The 25,609-nt window shown below is 38.0% G+C and overlaps 1 protein-coding gene across 1 annotated transcript in view; it reads right to left on the reverse strand.

Moving 5' to 3' along the window:
• The window catches only part of LOC108977194 (L-lactate dehydrogenase-like), a 166,229-nt gene extending 143,696 nt beyond the window's left edge, over positions 1–22,533 (reverse strand). Inside the window, exon 1 of the mRNA XM_018946770.1 lies at positions 21,998–22,533. Within this exon, the coding sequence (XP_018802315.1) occupies positions 21,998–22,368 (371 nt within the window). The 5' untranslated portion in view covers positions 22,369–22,533. The remainder of the gene's footprint in view (positions 1–21,997) is intronic.
• Between the last annotated feature and the right edge of the window lie 3,076 nt (positions 22,534–25,609).

Consider the following 25,609-nt stretch of genomic DNA (forward strand, 5'->3'; position numbering starts at 1 on the left):
AAAACGATGTTCATTGTCTCTGTTGGCATCAAAGACATCATTTACCCTGAATTTGTTCCTCCTGGACAAACCGACAACACCTAGTTCTACGTGGAAGTCCTCAGTAGGCTCAAACGAAGGGTGAATCGGGTCCGACAAGCCATTGTAACCGATTGGAAGTTACACCATTACAACGCCTCGGCTCACACCACCTTTCTTGTGAACAGCTACTTAACCGAGGCCGGCATCCCGGCCTAGAGGCCAGATGTGGCCCACCGGAGGTTTTTGTTTGTTTCTTTTTCTGAAAAAGAAAATCGACTCAGTCCTATTATTTTCCTGTATTCTCTATTACCGGCCGAGCTCTCGGAACCATACGAAGCTTTGAAACTGCAGTTCGGTTTTTTTTTTTTTTGAATATTCAGATATTCACATTTGTAACGCGAAGCCTTTACAATTCAGAAATGGTATTGAAATCTTTTGAAGACTAGTGTCAGCCGTTTTAGGTGTTGTCGTAAAGGTGAATCAACAGTACACACAAAAAAGGGCATGGAGAAAAGATGTTAGAGGCTTTTCAGTTTTGAATTGAAATATTTTGGTACTCATATGGTGAAATGTCGAAAATGTCGAGTTATACCTGCAAAGTTGTCCAGAGAGGCAACACGAACTCGTTGACTGCTAACTGTTGATATTAATGTGACTCCATATTTCGTTAAGAAAGTTGTAGGGGAACTTTTCGGAAAGCCTACAGAAAAAGCTCCCAATAAAAGAAGTTGCGGTGTTGTTAATATTATATGAAAACTCTGTGAATCGCGTGAGCTAGTAAAGGAAAGTCAAGATGAAATCGCATTCACCACCGGTCAGAATGATCGGTCCTACAAAGATATCGAAAGCGATAGACTTCATTATCTAAACATTTTTATGACACATAAGCTCTAATTTTAATGTACAAGGTATCACTGCGGCTCCACTGCAGCACCAAAATAATATTAACCGCATTCAATAAACAACCGAAAATCCCAAAGTCCCAAATTCATACAAAACCACAAAATATCTTCTCAGTGTAAAGAATGTGTCTGTGTTCAGATGAATCTTTTCTAACTATGCGCCGCTACCGCATGATTGGTCAGCATGTCGCGGGCAACACTTTGCTACACTCCTCATCAACTCTACGGGTTTCGCATTCCGCATTGGCCAGAGTGGGCATATAAAGACTTCCATAACGTATATATGTACCTACGTATACTCCTACAGCCTACAGCCATAGACATCTTCGGTGTAACAGCTACCAAATTTGAAAACATTGTCCGGCTGCTGTTCGGCTCTATAGCCGGCTGCTTTTGAATTGCATAGTGCAGGCCTGTCAGCCGACTTTCCTTGCGGCCGTGTTTGTGGCGTCCACTTGTGCCAATGCCGGCGATGCCGCCGCCGCCTTGTGCGCACACAATGATGATTAATTGACTTTCAAATTCGTTGAAATTTTTAATTTTTTAAACACGCTCAAGCGATTAATCAGCAAATGGTTGAGTAGGCAGTTAGACAAGCAACCAGGCTGGCCGGCTGGAGATGGTGGGCACCGCTGCGATAGTCAGCTAGGAGCGCCATGTAGACGTGTTTACATTAGAAGGGCACAATGATTAAATGCAAATCCTTTAACAGCGGGTTAATCCAATAAGTGAATGACAAGGCGTTGTCAAGTTCGCGTATTCAACGAATTCAAAGATGACTTTTATTCGTTTTTGCATACTGTATATGTTTACTTATTTAAAGGTATGTAAATGGAGTAAATGTAGATGGCAAATGAAATGGCTTGGAAATGGTAACAGTGTCTGATTTATGCAACATCGTTGACCATTCTTCTATTGTGAATAATATGAGTGTATTCGAGTTTTGCGAAGATGACACAAAAATTTTAAAATATATTACTGATCTGGAGCCCGAATGTATATGGGTTCTATGACCTAGGCCCTCGAAATTTTTAGTTGATCAATACATCTATTTTCGTCCAATTGAGCTAGTGCTTCGGAGTGTAGCCTACAGTCCAATCATTAACTCCGATAGTGGGGTAGCTTCACCGCTCTCGAGATATTAAGGTCTTCTCCTCCAGTTCATTTCTGCTAGGATATGAATATTGGATGTTTTCTGGATGACAGCAAAGTAGAATCAGTCTCATAACGAACATTCTATCCTGCTTACAGCTATCCTGATGACTAGTTGGAATCGATAAAGCCTTCAGTCCCTCAATCTTAGACTATGTCGTTTGGGTGATCACAACAAAAAACATCTCAGTGTCCAAATGTGACCTCTCGATTCGGGGATTAGCTTAGCTCTTAGGAAGACGGATATGTCTCAGATTTTAATGTATTTCCACCTCTAATTTTGTTCGTTTCCATTGGGATCATGACTGTTGTAAAAGACATAATGAAAACACAGAAGTTTTCCTGTTTGGGGAAACTACTGCTGTGATTTTGCCGGCGGCAAGGCACAACAAATTGAACACGTGTTTTCCACAAAACCATCCCAACAGCCAAAAGCACTCCCGGCAGCAGTCATCAACACTGGATTTGCTGCAACAATAAGGCCAATGACACAGACATAATAAACCGCCAGTGGCTGACAAAGGAGGTTTGGGCTATCAGAAACCTTCTAGTTGAAATAGCCGTAGTCAAAACCAACGCGACTGCTAACACTAACTGTGCCAAAAACAACAAAAACATATATGCGTTGTGACACCAATATGACACACTTAGCGTGAAATTGTGCCGACAAACAATGCAAAGTGCCAAAAAGCTGGTCTGCATGAAATCTCCACTATTCAGTACCCGACATGGGACTGTAGAGAGTGAAGCGTCGAGCAGTGAAAGGCAGTTACCGGGTGGAAAATTGGGCCGTGGTTGACGACTGCACACTAGTCAGGCGCTGCTCGTGGCTGCAGCTTCAATAATTTCAACTGTCAACAGGCGTCGGAAAGCTCTGCAATACACATGCATACATTTGTATATATACGTGTATGTGAAGTACGTATATTTGATTGCTTGCATGGTTTTGTAAAGTACTTTTGCAATGAATATTTACTTACACGTCATCAAGTTTAGTGAGTGTGGTCGATTTTTGTGGTTTACGGTTGCCGATTGAAAGCAAAAAATTCAACTAAATATGATATTTTACTATGTGGTCGCTGGGATGTGTGGTAAAGAGTCAATAAGGTAAACGATATGTGTTATGGCTGGAAATATTTGCAACAAATGTATATGTCTGTCAATAGAATGTTTCGGAAGCATTTTATTATTTAGATGGGACAACATTTGCTCAGCCAACAGAACAGTAGTTGATAAATACTAACAAATCTGCAGGTATTATTTTATTATTTTTATTGGAAGTAGGTTTATCGGTAAATATATATATGAACATATGTATGTACATTCTTTGTGGCAGGACTATGTGCATCTTAGATTTTTCGCAAATCTTGTTATTGATTTAAACTTTATTTCGGAAGTAAAGTAGCTTGTTGAGATTTGTTGAAATTATGGAATTACAAATATGGAGATAACGAGTTCTTACACTACGGAACTGATGACATAGTATTTGCTCAAATAAAACATGAAGTTCATGTGCTGTTAAATTGAATTACTTATGATTTCTTTTTGTTTTGTCTCATGAAAATCGTAGACGTAAAAAATGTCGGCGCCAATAAGGATTGTTGGATTTGAAATGTAAGTTTCAAATTTATCTGACTTATTGCAAAAATTGCTTGAAATAGTTGAAAGTATGAACCAAAACAACAAAAATAAAACAGTTTTACGTCTTATAAAATTTAACACGGAGTGAAAAAAAAAAATTATTTTTTCAGAATAAATCAGCGTAAATAATTTTTGAACGAGAAAAAAATGTAAAGCAGACTGAAACTCATTTGAAAAAAGTTAGTCCTGTGGGTAGGCCATGCTAAAATCAGTGCACCATACACTTGTTATATGCCTCGGCGAGTTTTGTTTTAATCAGCATCGGCTCAGTATCGGCTCATTTTTCAAACGCCTTCGGTAGACTGTTGAACAATTTAAACGCATATTCATAAACCCACGTCTGGGCAGTAGTATGGTGCATGTGGGGTTCACTGCTACCATGTTCATCATTTCATTTGCGCCCTCTGTTAGATATTGTTTTTGCAAAAGATTCAGGTAAGTTGATACGAGGGTAGTACTATTGACAAACATTTACCAAAATGTTTTGAGTAGATTCATAAAATATGTTGATATCCTCTCTTATATCTCTGATGCCAGCACAATTTTGAAGCACCTCTTCTTTAACTTTTCTGAAGTTATCTACAATAACAAAGATATGTCGCAAGTTTTCGATGACCTCACGACCGTCACTGATGGCGTTCTTCCACTCAAATATTTGTGTTCGTGATAATGTAGACTCCAAAAATCTTCTTTAACACTTTCAACGATTCTATAGTCTCAGTTTGATTGAAAATAAATACAGAAACGCGAAGTTTAAATGAGCTAGTTCGAGTTAAATGTGGTCAGATGGTAGTCATATCATAATACATAGTCAGAATAATGTTGCTTGACCACAGTACAGTCATGCAGTAGTTGCCGAGTTTTATTCCATTTCTACATATAATAAATGACTAAATGTACGAATACCTGTTCAATTCCATACTAGAGAAATAGGTATGGTATAGAGTTCGGCAAAAGACCTCCAGACTGATGTACATACGAGTATATGTTTCTTTAATCGGTTTTATAAGACGCATTTAAGGATTTATCTTAGTGTAGAGGCATAAATTTCCAGTAATTTTTAAAGTGTTGCAAAATAAGTCAATTAATATTTTTACTAACAATTTTTATATAAATTATTTATTAACATTGACAGAATATAAGAATACATAAAAGAATAAGAATAAATTAAAATTTTGAAAATTAGCAATTCAAAAACAGGAGGGTTTTAAAAATTAAAAAAAAAAAAATGTGTGGAACGAAAGACAAGTTTGAAAGACATTTTTTCATGAAATGGTGACTGCCTTAAAAAATAAGATACTTGCACCACTTTTTTGACTGTTTCCAATTTTATAAAAATGGAGTACAGGGTTAGTTTTAGATGTAGACAAGTCCATTAAGCAGCCTCTCTGAAAATTTAAGTTTGGTGGGTGCAGTTAAGGGGTCAGTAAAGTAATCTGTCGTGTTTTTTTTTTTTGTATTTCTTTTATAGAAATTTTTCGTTTCAAGTGCCAGGTGTGCCCTCCGAGCGCTCCGAATGTTGAGCGGTATTATTATTTGTGGGTCTTTTTCGAAACCTTCCAATGGTAAAGCGGGTCTCTACATTAATTGTAAGGGTATAAAGGGACAGAAAATGCACAATTTTTTTTTTTTTTTTTTTTTTTTTTTTTAAAAGATTTTTTTTTTTTTTTTTTTTTTTTTTTTTTTTTTTGAAAAAAGATTATTAAAGGAAAACGCATTTAAGGTTTCAGTTCCGGCCAAACCAGGGACACCGGATCAGCAAAGAACTTATAATTCCAAACACATTTTATTTTTGAAATATCTCCTTGTAGACAAAGAATAATTAGATTTTGAAAATAAAAGAAAAAATTGATTATTTAATTTCCAGAATAAAAGTAGTATAAATATAAAAAAAATTCATGTTTTTTTGCGTGGATATATACGAGAATATGCCCCACACATAGCAAAGGCAATTTAATTATTCAATAATGAGTTCCACCTACAACAAATTATTCAAATATGTAGTATATTTGGAAACTCTGACGTCAACATAAATACACCACCCTTGGCAAACTTAAATAAATTTCAATTAAAGCTCAAATGATATTTCACCCGACGTTTGCTACACGTGCGCATAATAACACGTAGTTTAAACGTATGTACGTATGCGTGTACGTTCTCACCGTGGAAATCCATTATCTTCATCCCTCAACCGCTATTGTAGAGCGGCGTCTGCTCCATAATAAGTAAATTGTTTTTCCGCTTGTAATTAAATTTCGTTCTACATGAAATCAAGTAGACACGCCCTCATGCTCCAAATAGCTGATGGGTGAACGAGCGGTAGATATTTATTGCCATGCCACCAATGCAACATGTTGCACATATGTATACAAAGAGAGTTACACACTGCAATTGCCTACCGGGCAGTGAATATCAATGAAACCAATCAATAATTATCGCCGCTCATCGCCAGCACCGTTATCTTGACTAGCAAGAATGTGCTACAACTGATTACAATTACAAAGCATGCATGGCACATAAACATGTGTGTGATGAATATATGTACATGTGTAAGCTTCAAACCAGCCTTGTAAAGACAGTGGCAGCTTTGCCGGATCTTCAAGCACCAACATGTCTCTAATGCCAGATATTCTTGGCAAGTAGGTGTTAGTAAGCGAGTGCAAGTGCATCTGCTGCACGCACATATAAATATGGGTATATGCAGGTGTATTGTATTCAAATGCTACACCGTGATTTACACACCTCGCCTTTCCTGCCGCCTTGCACTTGCAACGCCCGGAGCAATCTGCAGTGTCGCAAGCGCTGTGGTGGTGGTGCTGTTGTTGGTGTTGGCGCTGCTGTACTTATTGTTGCCAAGCAACTTAACCGCCTAACCGCCTAACCACCTAGCCAAATAACCAAACAACCAAACAACGGCATTTCTGCGCAAGCGAGCTGCTGAGCAACTGAGCAACCTGCCCAGCCTCGGAATGCGCAGGAACTAATGCAATTAATATTGAATGCCAATAGCTGACCATAATTTACGTGCAGCGTTTATGATGCGGTGGCGGACGTGGCGGAGATGTTTGGGATGGCTGGCGGGTGGGGCGATCGGTGTTATGGTTATGGTTGTGGTTATGGCAGCATAGCCACTGCAATAGCCAGCCGCCTTCGGGGTCGTTGCAATTGCAAGCATCTTTGCAACTAGTATGTGAGGATGTGTTGTGTGAAGGAAGATGCTCCCAGAATTGCTAATATGGAGTTCAGCTAATAACTATGGTAGTAATTTTGTATTCTAAAGAAAGTAGAAAACACATTTTTTTGTTAAGAAATATATAAATTTTGTAAAGTAATATGAACACAGTTGAGATTCGTCAGCCTCTTTGTAATATGACCTTTACTTAAACTACAACAGTAGTATCTCTCTTCAAAACAAATAAATCGAGCTCAAATTATTGCGCAGTAGAAGACTGTTTTAAAGGGATGGAACCATAGGAAAAAATGTGTTAGGTGAGTGTGTTTGGCGAGCTTTGTAAATAGGTGGTTAGTGTCCTGCAGGCACTCTTTTTATATCTTATATATCTGTGTAAATAACATCTTAAGTCGAGTTAAGTCAAAATCGAGGGTCATATTCTGCTATGTCTTCTTACAATACACATTTTGATTCAATCAGTTTTCAATTTCCACCATTTTAGAAAAATTTGCCACGGTTTACTTCATAACGTCCTTTCTTTTTGAATATATTTCATATGACATAATATCTGACCTAAACTTTAGTTTTTGAGATGTCGTATAGGTTGTTAAAAAGTTTTTCTTTTAACCTCGTATGTCAACGTATACTCAATATTTAGTAGAAAATATTCATCAAATTTAATATAATAAGAAATGGTATGTTTACTTAAACCGTTATGTTAAAAATAGATTTTCAGATTTTCATAACTTCAATGGATATAAGTGCTTATGATAAAATTAAAAATATCAAGGAGGCGAAATACATCGTATTACAAAACATCTTAACCGTGCGATTCTGTACTGTGATACAGTATCAAGTCTCTAAATTTGACAGAGAAAATTTTTGAGACTTGAGGCGATTTTGCTATTCTGTAAGTGATAGTCACAAACTCTATTACATTTCATTATTCAGAGATGTTTTTATACTTGAATGAAAATAAATATGTCCATAACAAATATTAAATTTTCTATAACATAGTCAAAAAACATAATTATCAATAAAAATAAAAATATATATTGACTTTGTTTCATAATATTAACGAAATTTATGTAAAATTTATTTATTTTTAACCTTTTCGTGTTTGAGATGCTTACAAAATACAAAAAACGACAATCGATTGATATCGATGGTGATCTCTATTCAGTATATTCAAAATGTTCTCAAATTTGAGGCAATATTTTGAGACTAAAGCTAGAGACTGTTTAGTGAATAGTAACTAGTCACAAATTGAGATTTTACCAAAAAATGTCTCAAATAGAGACTAGAGACTGATTACAGAATCCCGCTATAAGTATACCTAGAATGATCTGCTAAACTTTCGTTAGCCGATAACGGCATTTTAAATCAGCACAAGGTTGTTTTTGTGTGTCTTCATTCCGTTTCTTTTTCTACTTAAGCTCTTCAGTTGGTGAAATACTGTCGAGCTGTTAAGAGTATTTGCATATTAAAATGGAAAGTGAAAATTTACTAAGCTTATTAGACATAGGCAATGTGAGTAATGCTGATTCTTCTAGTGATGATTCGGTTGTTGATCCAAGTTTTGATATAAGTAATTGCGCTGCTCCAAGCTCAGATTTAGAGAGCGAAGTTGTAAGTACTAAACTCATTTATTGGATAGTAATAATAAAAGTTTTAGTTTAGAAAAAATTTTACAAATAAAGTGGTTCCAAAGAATACCTCGCGAAAACGATCAAGGAATCTCGGGGAAAGTTATACTTTAGCATACTAACACTGTAAAGCGAGTAAAACACGAAAGAAATACTCAAAGTAGACTGAACTGCTTCTACTATTATTTGGGGGTTAGTGGTAATAGAATTTCAGTTTGCCAAAAATGTTTCAGATTCACATTGTCCGAAACCGAGCAGTTCATTAAAACAGTTGTGAAGTCAAAACTTGAGGGAGGAGTTAGTGGAGATTTCCGTGGAAAACATTCGTGCTCTAAAACGCTTTCTCTGGCAAGAGAGCAAGAAATTTTAGACTTCATAAAAAGCTTTCCATCATATGAGTCACGCTACACTCGCCGTGATACTGCCAAGCGTTATCTACCGAGTGATTTGTCGGTAGCTGAATTGTATCGCCTTTATAAGGATAAATACAACCATTCCGTGTCGCTTCCAAAATTTGCTCAACTCTTTGGCACACTTGATTTAAAATCTAAAAAACCTAAAGTTGACACATGCCACAAATGTGATTTGCTTCAATGTAAAATACAAGTTGCCAAGTCTGAGGAACTTGAATCTCTAAAAGTAGAGCACACTGAACATCTCAATATAGCACAACAAGCTTATGATGCTAAAAAAACCGATAAAGAAAAATCTCTAAATGATAATAACCTAAAAGTGTTTTGTTTCGATCTTCAACAGTGCCTTCCCAAACCTCTGTTGAGAACTTCACTGTCATTCTACAAAAGGCCTTTATGGACCTTTAACCTTACCATACATGACTGTGCAACAAATCAACCAATATCCTACATGTGGCGTGAAGCAATAGCTAAAAGAGGTGGAAACGAAATAGTTTTATGCGTGTTTACTCATTTACTGCAATTAAATGCAAACGTAAATCATATTGTTACAGTGATTGCTGCCCCGGCCAAAACAAAAACTCTTTCGTTGCAACCATGTTTGCTATTTTCATGCAACTAGAAAACAATTTAAGCATTATAGATCATAAATTCATTGTCCCTGGACACACACATACATGGAGTGCGATAGTGAACACGCTGCTATAGAGAAAAAGAGAAATAAATATTCAATAAAAATCCATCATCCCCGTGATTGGTTCCAATTTATAAGAACAATCGGAGGAAGAAAAAATTGTTAGTTAACGAAATGGATCAATCAAATATATATGACTTTGCCTTCACAACAAAAAGTGTTTTTACTTGGCGTAAAGTGGATGACAGCCGTGATAAATTCAATTGGCATGACATCAAATGGTTCAGATTTACTAAGGAATATAGTAAAATATATTTTAAAACATCATTAAGTGAAGGCGATCCTTTCAAAGCGAGGAATAAATTCCGTCAAAATAAAAGATTTAAAAAGTTGTTATACCGCTCCAATAAAAATTAGCACTAAAAAGAAAAATGATCTTATAGATATGCTGCCGCTAGTGGATGAAATTTATAGAGGCTTCTATTTGAACTTATCTTCAGAAGATATGTTAGACTTTCATCCAGATATAACCGAAAACAATTAAAGCAACGACTAAATATAGTACAATCAAATATTTACAAGCTTGACTGCAAAACCTAAACATTGAATTTTATTTTTTGGATTTTTTTTCGTTAAAAAAAAAATATTAGAACTGAAAACTATATTTTTACTTTAAATTTAAATCGTTTTTCTAAGGAAAAAAAAAATTAAACAAACATCCTACCGCCTTTTACTTACTTGTGTCAATTTTAACAGAAGCTCTTATGCCTACTTATCAATTTTAAAAACCCCAGTCTTTCTTCCGTGACAGAATCTTAAGTCTAATTAAGACATCGTTTCTTAGTTATTTTCGTTTTACAAAACATCTTAAATACAAAACAACAAAAAAAACAATACTTTCATAAAACTATTTTTCAAAACTTGCCTAATTTTAATTTAACAATAGTTAAACTTTTTATTGGGCTAAATATTTTTTTTAAGCTGCAGCACACATGATTTTATACAAAATCGGTGATATCTCCAACTACGATTTTTAGACTTAAGATGTTATGACAAAACGACACAGATATGTTTGTGAAGTCAGGGTGTATTCTGGATGAAAAGGCATTTGATGAGGGTTCAACCAAGATTCATGGATTCAGCTGGTTGTAGGTTACCGGAAGATAACTGCATATCAGCCGACAAATACCAGTATTTTAATGATATTATCTTGCTTGGAACGGTAAGCAATAAATATGAGAACCTCAGTGCCTATAGCATATAGTATTTAAACTGTCGGCCGATCTGAAATCAATTGTGTCGCATAATAATCTAGCCTTTTGCCAAACATTTATAGAATTGGTTCAAAATTTCTTAACGAGTTTAATTGTACTATATATGTACATATATGGCCTATTAAATAATAATCTATTATTTTTCCCATAGTTATCGCGTTGTATAAAGGTACGGTTATACAGCCAGAAATTAAATGAATAACATCGATCAACCACTGAATTCACCAGATTTGGCTCTTGTAATATTTTTTTTCTTCCCCAAACTGAAATTTTCGCTTCGTGGTACCCGCCTTCAGTCGATCGAAGAGATAAGAACAATGCGTTGAAGGCGCTGAAGGCTATCCCAAGAAGTGCTTATGAAAAGTGTTTCGACAACTGAAAAATCGTTGGCATAAGTGCATTACATCTTGTTGCGACTAATATGAAGGAAGATAATAATTGGTGAATAATTAAATATTTTGCTTTTTATTTGCCATTTACGGGTACTTTTTTCTCAAAGGCAGAGATGCATACATATTATATTTTACAGCTTTTTCGATAAAGTCGAAAATGTAAGCCACGCTGGAAATGTGAATAGTGTTATTGTGCTGATACTGTAACAGCGAATATCGCATACTTTTCGTTTCAATAATTCTTTTCTGCTAATTTTGATGGCAGAGATGCACCGCGCTCTGGAAGGAAGGCCTAATAGTTTAAATTTTCGCAAAAAATTATTTGGAACTATTTAATAGGTCTGTATACAAAAATTTTCTCGATGAATGAGTGCCTCAAAAATGCAACCAAATTTCATAGACCGAAATTTCAACGGAGAAGCGCTGTTGAACGCAAAAAAAAACACATTCCATTTCTGAAGCGCAAGGTTAGTGGTGACAAAAAGTTGGTCACTTTCAACCACGCAAGCGGAAATGGTGGTGCTCGAATAGTGGAGAGCGGTCGAAAACGATGGTCTAGCCAAGATTGACGATCAGGAAAGATTTGCTGTATGCTTTGTAGGGTCAGCAAAATATTATCAACTAAGAGCTGCTCTCCTACGTCCAAAATTTTTACTTGGATCTGTACTGTCAATAACTGGACCATCTGAAGGAAGAAATCGCTAAAACGCGCCAGCTTTGACCAATAGGAGGGAAATTGTGTTGAATCAAGACAAAGCCACACCGCATCCACTGATAGCAGGAGATCACCAAAAGCTCCAGGAGCCTGTTTGTTTCCTATTCATCCAGGTTTTACACCAAACCTAACATCAAACGTTTAAATATTTTTTCAAGCATACTATCTTTAATGTCAGGTAAAATGCAAATTTAAATTTTTATTGAAGTAATCACCCGCTTACCGACAAACAGATGTCGTAAAATAAATTTTATTCGCTATATGTCACTTTGATTGCATTAAAAATTGTTTATCATGACAAAACTCCCTTTATAATAACTTAGAACGTGCCAAACGCCTACAAATATACTTCAAAAGCCGGCACAAATCGATACTGCCCTCGAGTTCTTTGTGTTATAAATAACCTGAAATGCACACACCCACGACAGATACGCCCTTTAAATACCTACAAATATATCTATAGAAAATATGTATGTATGTGCATGTACGAGTTTATATGAAAGGTATTATCGAGAAAGCAACACCGCCGCAGCGATTGTTAACGCAACGCTTTGGGTGGTCCAATCAAATGATGGGTCCATCAACAAATTAATGCCGCACACAAACGGTAACATTTAATAAAGAATACACACACAATATGGAACATGGCGCTACAGCGTACGAATGGGTATGCCACACATACACACACGATTAAAAGCATGTGGCAACTAGTCGTTGCGGCTTGTTTTGTTTGATTTAAGCGTGGCGCTGCTGACGTTAGAACCAAAATAAAAAGCGGAAAAATAAAGTTTGAGGTAAACGCAACATTTGTTGTGGTTGCCACAGCAGGTACACATGCCACCAAATCGAATTTAGTATCACACGCGCGCAATAGAACAATGGAGACCACAAAAAGCGTGGAGACAGAGAAATTAATAAAATCTCATTCGAATTATGTGCGAGTGAGCTGTTACTGTTTTCGTAACAATTTGTTTGGCCGCGGTGGCTGTGGCAACATGGGTGGTCCAAGCGCGCATATGTATGTGTTTTTATTCAATAACAATAACAATAGCGGTGAAGCGTGCTCATATGTGGCACACACAGATACGCACATATGCACGTGCCTGCTGCAAGCGCGCTGCTGTTACTTCATTGTTGCAGCATTTGTGGCAACTAGGCATCTCACAATTAGCCTGGCGCCTGCTGCCTGCAAAATTGTGGCAAGTGCTGCATAGTAGCAGTTACTTAATTAGCAGCGTTGCATTTTTGAAGTGTAATTAATTTCGCTTTTCATTCAATTTTATCGCATTTTTTGAGGCGAAGTGTGACGACGCAAGCGTGTGCTGAGCTGCGCGGCGCAGTTAGTTAGCGCTGCTGGCAGTTGTGGCAGTGGCGCGCGCTTACCGCATGCAACAGCTGCTTGCCGCTTATTAAAGTTGGGATAATACATTTTCGGTTGTTGTTGTTGTTCTTGTTTATTGCTGTCACAACGGTAATTAACTAGATTAAACCGAGCGTTGACAGCTAACACCATACACATGCATACAGCGTACGGCGTGCGGCGCATGTGCGTGTGTTTGAGTGTGTGCGTTGACTTGCGCTTGCCACAGCCACCTTTGCGCAGTTTGTGGCATGCGACAGCGCCTTGATTTTAACCTTTCACACTCACCAACATCAGCAGGCTGGTTGGCGCTTTAGACCATCGCCTGGTGTTGTTGCAAATTTGTAAGCAACAATGTTTGCTTGGCGTTGCGGCTGTTGTTGCCGCTGTTGTTTTTGCTGTTATTATGTGACTGGTGTTCGCGCTTTTGTCGCAAGTTTTGCGTTTTTGGCACGTTTTCATTCTTGTCTTAATTAATTACTTGCCAAAGTGCATTACGTGCCAGTGTTATTGTTGCTGCCAATTGTTGTTGTTTTTACTGCAACGAAACATCATAGCTGGTAGAGTTCGTGCTATTACACCCGTATTTGCCGTTAATGCTGCTGGCATTGTTGTTATTATTGTAGTTGTTGTTGCTTTCGTAAGCGCTTTAACCCACATTTCACGCCATCTAATTAGCAAAGTACATCGCCAGTTAGCCCGCTGCCGCACTCACGTCGCCACTCACTCATTCCGCGCCGCTCTGTCCTGTAAACCGCTTTAGTCGTTGTTGTTGCTATTTTGCTGGGTTTTGATACAGCACTCACTTCGTTCTCGTTTTTTGCAAAGTGTTTGGGCTTCTTATTTGCCAGCAACTGCAGTTGCTACCAGTATTACTCCGGCAGATTTCGTCGCTGTTTTTGATGCAAATTACCAAATTTGCTTAACTCCAGCAGCGTGCAGCCAGCGTTTGGATATTTGCGCTAGTCGCTGGGGTGAGGGCCACGTATACAACAGCTGACGCAAAGCGGCTTAAAGAGGTGGCCACATAAGCCCGAGTGGAGCTGAGACTGTAGCATGGCGCTTAATAGCCTTCACTAGTCACATTGCATCATTTCGTCGCGTCCATGGCGAGACTTGCTGGGTGGTGGGTGAACTCGTTTTTTGTAAATTAGCGAAGCTGCTTGATGAATTGAGCTGTTGGTTTGTGTTTGAGAATCGAAACCGCGGCGCTTTTAATGCGTATTTGGTAAAGAAGATCGGATTTTGTTCCAAGTCTGCGTATTTTTCTATTTCCGATATCAGAGTTAGGTGTGGCTTCGATGTTATCGGGCTATTAAGGTTAACACAGCACATTTTTTAGGCTAGCTATGAAGGGTATCGAATATTAGTTTTGGTCTTTATTGGTGCCAGGGTCAACCCATATAAAATAATTGCATTCAAGTGAAGAGGTTATATATATATAAGCCGGGTTCTAAAAGCACACATTTAAATCTGAAGGAAAAACGTTCTCTGAAATTCATTACGACAACTCATAGATTTATTTTATATACCGTAGGTCGACCGGAAGTTAAAAAAAAAAACATATTTGTGGTAAATATACAAATCCTGGGGAAGTATGATTTAGACAATTTGTAGATGTGAGTACAGAGACCAAACTATTCAAGTCTCTCATTATTCCCGCCTTACTATATAGCGCAGGGTCATGGACGATGACAAATCTGATGAGACGGCGTTACGAGTTTCGAGGCCACGGCGAATATCGCATTCGATGGAACGAGATATACGACGACATAGTTCAGCGAATTATGAGACATCGGCTCCGCTGGCTAGGTCATGTAATCCAAGTGTATGAAACTCTCCAGAATTAGCACGTCGCTATAAACTTGGCTATAACCGAATAAACGATGTCTACTCAAATAAAGAAGAAGAAGTAGACGTGAGATGATATACTTGTGTAAATTGGTCTTCAGGTATTTATGTAAAAATCGTTGTTGCCCAATCAAGACAATATTATGTACCTGTAATGTAATTTAGTTAAAATTAATCGAGTAGTTCGTGAGTTATTGAATTTCAAATAATAGAGGTTTGTGCCACGCAGGTGTCTTTGAAGCCCTTTCGTATCATGTGGTGTACCAAATTTATTGCTTCTGACGTTTCTATTTAGTGGGCTATGAACTTGTAGTAGTTTTCAACACATCCGTTGTATGGGGAGTCTCCGGAACTGGCGAGCCTATTTCACACATATTTCTTTTTATGATCATAGGAAGGACATGCGGTATATATAGCAAAGTTTGTGAGATATGCAAACTAAATCGATCAAGCGCAGAATAGCACTTTACAACAGGTGATACTTTCTATCGGTAGGACTCTTCTTTATACCTGTCCTATTACACGACCAAGAAACACGGACGATGACAAAGTGAGTTGAGAAAGCACTTGGAGCATTCGTGGGAACTGTTCTCTGCAAGATATTTGGAACCGTCCGCGTGTGCGATAAATATCTAAGATCCAGCCATAATGTGTAGGAGCTCTACAGCAAACTCCTACGAATGCACTGGTAAGGTTATGTCGTTCGCATAGGAAATGGCGAAAATCTTCTTCGAGTCGAGACCCATAGGTGGCCAAAGGAGGCAAGGACACCCACGCACCAAAGAGAGAGCATAGCGACCTATCTGCATTTGGGATGTACCAATCCACAGTTAAGACAAAAAAGAAGAAGTAAAAGAAGTGTACGCCGAGAGCGGGGTCAAGTCTAACTCTTATCAGACAGATATCCTCATCATAATTGTCAATCTCTGCGAAGGTAAATATAAAATTTTATTTTCTATATAATTTTGATTTTGCACCTATTTAAATAAAATGTTTATCGCTTAAATTTAAATTTATTTCCCCCAAAAATGCACAACATTTCGACTTCAAAACAAACAAACAAAAAAAAAAGGAAGAGACATTTAATACTGCCCGTTTACCAACCCGTGCAAAAGTATCGACATGCCAAAGATGGCGATGACACTTTTGTAAAAATGTCAGCTGTCCACGCTTGACAGTTTGACACTGCCCCCGACATGCAATAACATTTCCGGCAGTTGGCGAATGAAATGCGATAATTAATAAGAAAAAATTTCGCAGTAAACTTCGCCAAGAGCCACACAGACAGCCACCTCAAATTGGTCAATAATTCATGAATATTAACTACTTAAATATACGTTTATGCGATTCGTATGTCGCGATTCGAGCGCGACGCGACGGAACGCGAAAACTATCAGTCGTGCTGGCGGCAATGAACGGAATGCGATAGTAAAAGGTAGTGGCATTAAATTTAATTAGACATACATACTTTCGCAATATAAAATAATTAACAGAAACAACAAAAAAAGAAGCAAAGAAAATTCAAAAAAAAGTGCACTGCTTGAAATATCAATATTTTTTCGAAAATGCATAAACTCTTAAAAGCTATTAAAGCAAGAGAAAGCGTTCGCAAAGAAACAAGAAATCAGTGCAGCAAATATATTTACGTTGCATACATATATTTGTTTATATGTAGCATTACAGCAAAATGGAGCACGCACAGTGAGTTTAGTTAGTGAAGTATTGTGCATAATTTCTTTTAATGAAATTAATGAAGTTTGTTTTTTAATTTCCCAAAAACAAAACTGCTAGAAAACAAAATTAAAGTTGTCATTATATCAGCGCCATATATCAATGTGAAATGAATTTTACTGAAGTATTAATGATATGCACCATCTGATCAAATTTGACCCGGACTGACAACATTTTCAAATATTCTACACTATAAATTTCGCCTCAAAATGGGTTCCAGCCAACGCTCAATTCAAAAGCACCATTTTTCCGTTCTGTTTTTTGGTTTTTTCTTCTTCTCATCTTTGACGTGCTGTTCGCAATTCACAGTTTCGTGATCATATTCATAAATCCGTGTAGGATCTTCAGCTATTATTTGATCGCATCTCTTTTGCGACCTCTATTTAACGTAGTTTTAACAAAAAATTGACATGCTTCATAACTAAAATGTGGTTGATTCAACACCATCTTCATAAGAGATTTTAATTTCTTCCGTAATCTGTTTAAAGACAATGCAAAAATTTTTAAGCACTGTAATCGACAGCGAAGAATAGACGACTCGTGGAATCGCTGTTTAAATGCACCAGTCCGAGTCAAATTTGATCACATCGATGTGAAATAGAGCAATAAATTCAAGTATATGATAGCAGAAAAAACAATATGTGGTAAACATTTTTAAAGGTAAGATCCATTAAACTTTAAAGTTGAGCAACCCTTTTCGAACTCAAAGCCACACATAAATGAAACTTTAATTCAATTCTTAAAATTTTGTATTCATTTTTTAAAATATTTAAATATCAATAGTTGATATTCAGATATTACTTTTGTGATTATATGGTATTTTCATATTTTCACTAATATCATTCCACCTATTGTCTGAAAATTTTCGATTCTGTACCACTGTTTGTATGTTTGCCTACAACGTTATTTCATTATGCGTATTTCGTTCGGTTTCCGAAACGTTTTTTGTGTCGTTGCTGCTTTATGGCTGCTCGTTCTGATGACAAAATTTATTAATGCCTCGAAGACGTATTGGCAGAGTGCATGGTGCACATTATGTCGCCTTGATGCTGTTGCATTGCTGCCGCTAATATAATGAGGTTTGTGCTTTTTTCCGGAACCTATAATGGCGGTGCGGCCAAAATTTCGACGCGAGTAATTTTGGCGGACAACCGCAGGTGTGGCTGTGTGTGTAGGCAAACGTTTGTCGGTAGGTCTGTCAGTCGGTATGCCGTCAATGTCCGAATAATGTCATTGCCTAAGTTTGGCGAGAGTTAATAAATCACAGCGCCGCTGACATATGTCGTAAATGCCAAAGTGAAAAATACAGGCGGGAGCAAAAAAATAAAAGCGAACATAAATTTTGGCAAAATGCGTACACATTTATGGAATCACATACACATGTATACGAAATAAAAACAAATTGCTGGCACTTACCTGCCTCCGCTGGTGTTTCGTTTCATTTTTAGATTTTTAGCAAAGCTTGCCAATCAATCAGGTGACAAGCGAAACCAAAGAGTATTAGAAGTGGCGGCAAGGCGTGTTGGAGAGGGGGTTAATTTTCAATATAAATTCAAAATACCATTGAAAATCAAATCAAGTGTATGTGTGTATGTACATATGTGTGTGTGCTGTGTGCGCTTTGTAAAAAATAATTGGCGAAAATGTCAGGAGAGTTCAAAACGCACAAACACAGCCGCATTTGCATTGAGAAATTTCAATTTTTCAATTTCCCAGTTTTTTCAATCAAATTTGCATTACATTTGCTGTTGTTATTGCCTTCACGCTGTTGTACTAAATCACGAAAACGCTGTTCGGCCGGCACAAACAAGCGTACATCATTTGGCCGCGCCACACACCCCCACGCATGCACATGCCGCCGCGCAGCGCGTTGCTTTTAAATCGCATTAAGTCATGCCGCTCGCTATAATTCGACTACAAAGTTGAAGCGTATATGGCGGCAAGTAAGCACTGGACCCACGGTAGCATCTTAGCGTTAAGCCTAACGTCCTGTTTTACTATTTCACATAATGGCAGGCACTGTGGCTGCTAGTGTTATTGTTGTTGTTGTTGTTTTATCCACATTTGGCTTTTCGCTGTGTTGTGTTGACGCTAATGGTGTTGCTCGCCAAGTAAGCCGCCTTGTTGTTGGAGACAACACCTTCATTAGCATATTTGGAAATTTGCATTAACACCTTCTGAATTATGTAACTACGTTGAATTTCTGAATGAAATTACCGCATTACGAATGCACCGAAGACATTTTGGCTGCTGCTGCAAGTACGAGACTTTGTGTGTGTGTGTGTGGGTTTTGTTTTAGTGCCACAGCCGGAAGAGCGGTCAATTGGGTATGTCTTCAATGTGGCAAGTGCCTTGCGTTGTGCCTTCGCGTTGCAGACACAATTGGCAAGTAGCGCATGTCGCATTACGAAAATATAAATAAATATATTGAAGCAGCAAAAAAGGTTTGCCCAAAGGGTGTTTCAAAAGTATCCATTGAATAATGCGTCAAAAACTGAGGTCTAAATTTCAATTATTTTAACTGAAATGTTTTCAGTTTTGGTTATAATATCTATAATTTTTAATTAGGATATTGCAGAGTTACTTTTAACTGGATGGTATTCCTTTTAGGGATCTAAAAGATTTAAAATATACTTTGATGATTTTCAATTGGACCACTTTGAGTCAATATCCCCAGTACGTTATTTTGATACTGCCAAAGCCTGCTCGTGTTGCTAAGTTAGATCAGTATTTGTAACTCATCGTAGCGGTACTCACAAGCCATGTACTCACAGAAAATCGTCAATAGGGAGAAAACCCCTCCCAAAGATTTCGAAATTTGATATCAAAAATAAAGATAGACACAAAAGAACATTAGAAAGAGTACGAGAGACTGACTTTCGTATATAACTAGTCGATCTAGAGTAGATCTAGAGTCGGCAAAATTTATTTACCGTAATTGATGGTAAGCGATTTACTACTTTACTTTACTTAAGCGTGGATTCCGATCCACTGGTTGAAGTTTTACACCTTAAAGCATTTCTCTGCTTGTGATTCTTGCGAATAACAAGAGTATAAAGTATTCGGTTGCACCCGAACTTAGCCCTTCCTTACTTGTTTTCTAGTCGCTAAGGCGATTTCCGTTTCTTGAAAGTTCAGTAAAACACTGCAATGATGTCTCAGCATTCGTATTCGGCAGACTTTTTTCGAGAGAGTTTTTCCTATTTCCTAAAGTAAGGATAACATCAAGGGACTGTCCTTATATAGGATACATATATGAAAATAGCTGAAAGAGCTAAAGGTTATACCAAAAACAGAGTTTAAGAAGTGTTTCGATGACAGGAAGAATGATTTTATTTTTCAAAAAACGAAAAATCTCTTTACTTTTTGAATACTCCCATCAGAAAACCAACTTATTTACAAGGGTATATCGAAAAAGATTTGAAAATATTTTGGAAACCGACAATTATATATTATTTTTAACCATGGAAAACAACAGAGCATTAATTTTCGATTCGGCACCTACACATTCTTCACTTCCTTTCTTATGGGTTACGAGGGTCTCTAGCGGACAAAGCATAGCCGTAAAAATCTTTCTGGATTACAAATGATATATAACTAAACATCCCTTACTTCGAGAACCATTTCGAAAACTTCTAACCGTAAATTGAACTGAATTCATTTTATCTCTCGGGTCATTTGCTGACATAGTTTCATCTTAGAAAAACTTGTGTTTTTAGCAGAGAAGAGACGTTTTAGTGTAGCAATAATGTAAAAATCTGATATTTCTACCACAAAATTATATATTTCTCTTAAACCTCACAAGGCGGATGAAAAAGGCCCTTAACCCAGGAGTTCCGGGGTTTGTTGGGTAATACTACTTCAGATGGAAGAGAACATTTCAGCTTTGAAGGCTTTCGGTTCAGTACCCGCCCGGAGAAGAAGAGGAATATAATAGCGCAAGCGGTGTCTACGCCAGAGAAGAAGAAGATATGCAAAGAGAAGCTCGAACGATTAAAATGTCAGATAAAGAGGTCCAAATAAAACGAGGTGAGATATTCATGAGAAACCATTTGAAGTCTTTTTATTACAAATAATGACGATTAACGGTATTAACAATTTCAAAAAAAATCAAATTTAATAACACTGTTAAGTCGAAACATTGTCAAAAAGACTATATCGGATAATTGGTGATTGAATTTTGATGGTCTATACGTTTTGAGAACACTGTGACAGCTTTTCGAAAACGGCCTCAAGCTTGATCTGTTCCACTATTTTCAAGTCCATCTGTCAATCTAATAGAGGTGAAAAAAAATAAAGAAAACCATTTTAGTCAGATTTATTTTATAACGATCCTACAATATGAAGAGTTGCCCTAAGCTCAACCTAAATCTTAAGTCTCCTCTCCCAGAATATAGCGGAAAGTAAGTCAGAGTCTGCCTTCCACCATAGTTTTCACAATTTTCGTGCAATATTCCTAGCGGCCTTCCTCATGAAGGTAGACATGCGAAAGAGCAACAATTATGCAATCATGTTGCAACAACCTTATACACGCACACACACATATATACACTTACGTGTTAATACCAACATAATAAGCTAAAAGACAGCGAAGCAGCAAAGGTGAAGGCAATAACAACCATGTCTACGACTACTGGCCATCGCGCTGGCCACGCTATGTCAGCGCAGATACACACACATACACACATGTGCACATGTGGCACTCACAGCCGGTGCGAATTGTGTATTGCTGCTTGGCGATGGTGCGCATTGCATATTGCAACATTTATTATGCAACATTGCAACAGACGGCAACGCAACATTTTCGCTTGCAACTTTTGCTGCAGCCGTAAATTACAGCAGAAGCGAGGCGGCAACAAAGGAAGTGTGGTGTAAATGTGCGATTGCAATGGGCTGGCCGCATTGGTGTCGGCATTGACGGCCGTACATTGTGCCACGTTGCTTGCCGGCTGCCGCCTGTTGCCGCTTGCCCGTTATGGCCGTAGCCGTTGCTGTTGTCATCGTCATACTGAATTATTACATCGACACGAGATGTTGCACGCGCGATTTCGTGAGTGCATCTTATAATGCTATTAATTATTTGCATGTATCACCTTAAAATGTCAACGCTGTTGCTGGATGCCAGCTCGCTGGCTGGTCGTGGCCCGTTCAATAGGATCTGCATGCGGCCGAGATGCCGTTGGTGGGTTATCATTGACGGTATGGCTGTGCGTTTGCTTAACGCAGCGCCAGACGCACATTTTAATGGCTGATATTTCGTGGTCTTCTGTTGCTCCAACAGATATTGCTGTCGCTTGGCACCGGTTGCGTGCGCCTCTGGATTGTGATAGAACATTCGCTGGGAATACTGGCGTTGCTGCGATAGTATGCTGCATTCGCACGGGGGATTTAGTGGAGACGGCGACCAACGCAAAGCAAACACACCGCGTACGGCGAATTTCACAAAATTTAATTTGGACAACATAACGTTAAGGCCAAATAAGTAACGCTTAGAATTTTTATTAACAAAGTTTAACGTTTAATTTCGATTGCACGATTTGTATTAATAAACTTTTGCACATTTGTCTGTTTATCTTCTATCAATTTTTTTAAAAAATTTAAGCTCTTTAATTGACAACTTATTACTTGACAACATTTCTGTTTTATTTTTGAAAAATAACTACTTTTGTAGAAGTTTTTGATAGCAATGACTAGTTCAGTACAATTCTTGGGGCTGCAGCGGGAATGCGTGAAAAGAGGTATTGTTTTGTTGAGTGTCTAGTGCAAATTTTTCCGATATTTAGCAGTCAATACATGACCTTAATCGCTAGTTTGGTCAATGTACAGTTCATTTCTAATGACAGGTTACACATTCGGCAAAGGAAAAAAGTTGGCTGAAGTTAAATTTAAAAATAAGGTTACATAATGTGATATCCATTCGTAAAGGAGGAGCTTATAAATCATCTTCCTTTCCTCCTCCACGGATCTGTTCGAGAAGCTCTCTCAAGCAATATATTGTGTATTCGAAAAAGTCTTTTCGTATTTTGCCTATAGATGTCGTTGCAGTCGTATATCTCTAATCACATAGTGTCATATCATATAGCGTTGGAAAGGTGAGATTTTAAGCTTCATTTAATCAAAAAAATTAATTTCAGGTAGATAAAAAAAAGGTACAGCTGTTCAAATATAAACGAAAATACTGAAGAAATATGCTATATTTTGAATTTTTTCTTAAATTTGTGAAGTAGAATAACAATTCGCTCGCCTCGATGTCAGAAATGCACTTTGGTCGACCTATCCTTGAAAAAGTTAATGAAATTATAGAAAATATTGACAAGGATCGTCGCATAAAAAGCCATGATAACGCTAAGGAACTTAACATTCATCATCAAACGGATTTGCACCATATAAATGAAGGCTGGCTAGAAAAAGAAGTTCGCTGTTTGGAAAGCACATGAATTGCCTGTGAAAAATTTAATGGACCCAATTAACATCTGCGTTTCTTTGCTTAAACGAAATAAAATCGAACCATTTCTGAAAAAACATCTTGGTCCAAGCGTGATGAGGCTCAACTCGAAAAGCCAAGATTGATGTCTCGAAAGGTTATGGTGAGTGTTTGGTCGGATTGGAAAGGAATTATCCACTATGAGATTTACTAGCCTTTCTGAACGATTGATTTTACTGTTCTATTCTACTGAATACTGTCAATAACTGATGAGATTGAAGGGACGAATCGAAAGAAAATGACCAGAATTGATCAACAGAAAGGGCTTCGTCTTCCATCAGAACAACGCTAGACCACATCTTTGATGACTTCGGAAAAACTGGGAGAGTTTGGCTGGGATGTTTTGATGCATCTCTGACCTTGCACCGTCGCACTATCATTTTTTATCGGTCTATGCAGAACTCCCTTATCATTATCTCATTTCACCGCAATGGTAGATAACTGAATGGATATTGTTCAATACGCTCACATTCTCTAAGGCTACATATGTATTTTGCCTGATACAAATTGTCAAAGCTGAATGAAAGAAGGTGACTTCTTTTTTTCTATGCTTGATGATCCAAAAAGTCCAATATAAAATATTTTAAAATGGCCAATTGAAATTATCGCTAGTCATTCTGTTTATCATCAACCGATTGTAACTTTGGAACTGTTACGTTTGTAGTTCACGGTGGTCCCCAATAAATCGGGTTAGTAGAACTCTAGTCTCATGGTAGGGGTTTCACAGAAAACCTATTGCCTACACTAGTTAAAAACAAGGCCTCGACTGTATGCACGAACTTATTCGTCCCAGTCAACCACCACGTTTTGGTCCTGGGATTAAATTTACTGATTGAGAAAAAATTACGAAAAACGGAATAAAGAAGAGAAAATTGAGCTTAGGCTTTGACATTTAGTGCCTGCAAAGCTGTTTTTCCCATTCGAGCAAATAATATTCACTTTCGGCCAAACTTTGCTTAATCCTAACCACTTTCTTCCCTCACATTCGCCAATTTTTCAGCGCATCCGGAAGAAAAGAATTTACTCATTATGCACCCGCGTGAGCCTCGCAAATTGCACAATGCCCACACAAACACACAGACGTCGGGCGCGCTCGTGCACCCTGCTCATGCGGGCATTACAACTTTGGTAGTGTCATCGCATGGTTTACAGACTCCGTGCAACATTGCACAATTTTCACGCCACAGTTTCACGCTTTTCTAATTGTGTGTTCTTGGCTAGCACAGGTACATATGTGCATATCTTGCCACATGTTGTTGCCATTGCTGTCGGCGTTTTGGGATGATGCTTCACTTTTTTCATGGCTCGCTCGCTAGCTGGCTCGCCTTTGCCATAGGTGGTTAGATACCGTTGTTGCACTTGTAATGCTTTGCATGCACTGAGCGAGAAAAAAAATGGAAATCGCCGCAAGAAAGGTGTGATCATGGCAACACTTCCTGTTGCCGACTGGTGCTAAATCGCCAACTTGCCACAGCGGCACATCCACACCGCTGTTGTCGACGTCACCGCCGTTGTCGTAGTCGAAATCACCGCATTTGTTCATTTGTTTTGCGGTTTGTTAGTTGGTCGGTCGGTTGGTTGCCTGGTTTGTTAGACCAAAAATGGTTGCAACACGCGCAGTGATAATATTTAAGGAAGCGTTTTACATGTGCATCAAATTGCAACGTCGCACTGTGCAACACACCAACACATGGCAGCGCATACAGCAACTCATATGAGCGCGCACATTATTTACAACTGCAGCAAGCGACTACAACCACAACAACAACACCAGCACCAACAACATAAAATGGCATTAGGCAGCAACTTTGCTCTTCTCAGCATAGTTTATCGTTGCCACAAATACACTTTTATGTGCATTTACGTTGTTTTTGTTATTTGTGTGTCTGCTGTTGTTGCTTTAGTTAACTTGCTGATTATCCCTTTTTGCGCTTTTGTTCTGCTGCCGTGTTTGTCGTGTGAAAAACATGCATTTTCTACTCCTCTCCGGCATTTCTCCATTTTCGGCTCGTTAGTTTTGTTGCACGTTTGGTTTTTGTGTGATTTTTTCTGCCGCCGCCGCTGTGGGTTGAGTCCTTGCGCAAGTTGGCAATAAATTTTACATTATTGCTGATGTTGTTGTTGCTATGGTGATGTGTCTGCCGCTGTTGTTTCAAGTACTGTGTGTGTGTGTGTGTGTGTGTGTGTTGCTGTTGTTTGTTTAAAGCTCTTGTTGCGGCTG

Source organism: Bactrocera latifrons, unplaced genomic scaffold (assembly GCF_001853355.1).
Source record: "Bactrocera latifrons isolate USDA-ARS-PBARC rearing strain unplaced genomic scaffold, ASM185335v1 scaffold_116, whole genome shotgun sequence".
Classification (NCBI taxonomy): domain Eukaryota; kingdom Metazoa; phylum Arthropoda; class Insecta; order Diptera; family Tephritidae; genus Bactrocera; species Bactrocera latifrons.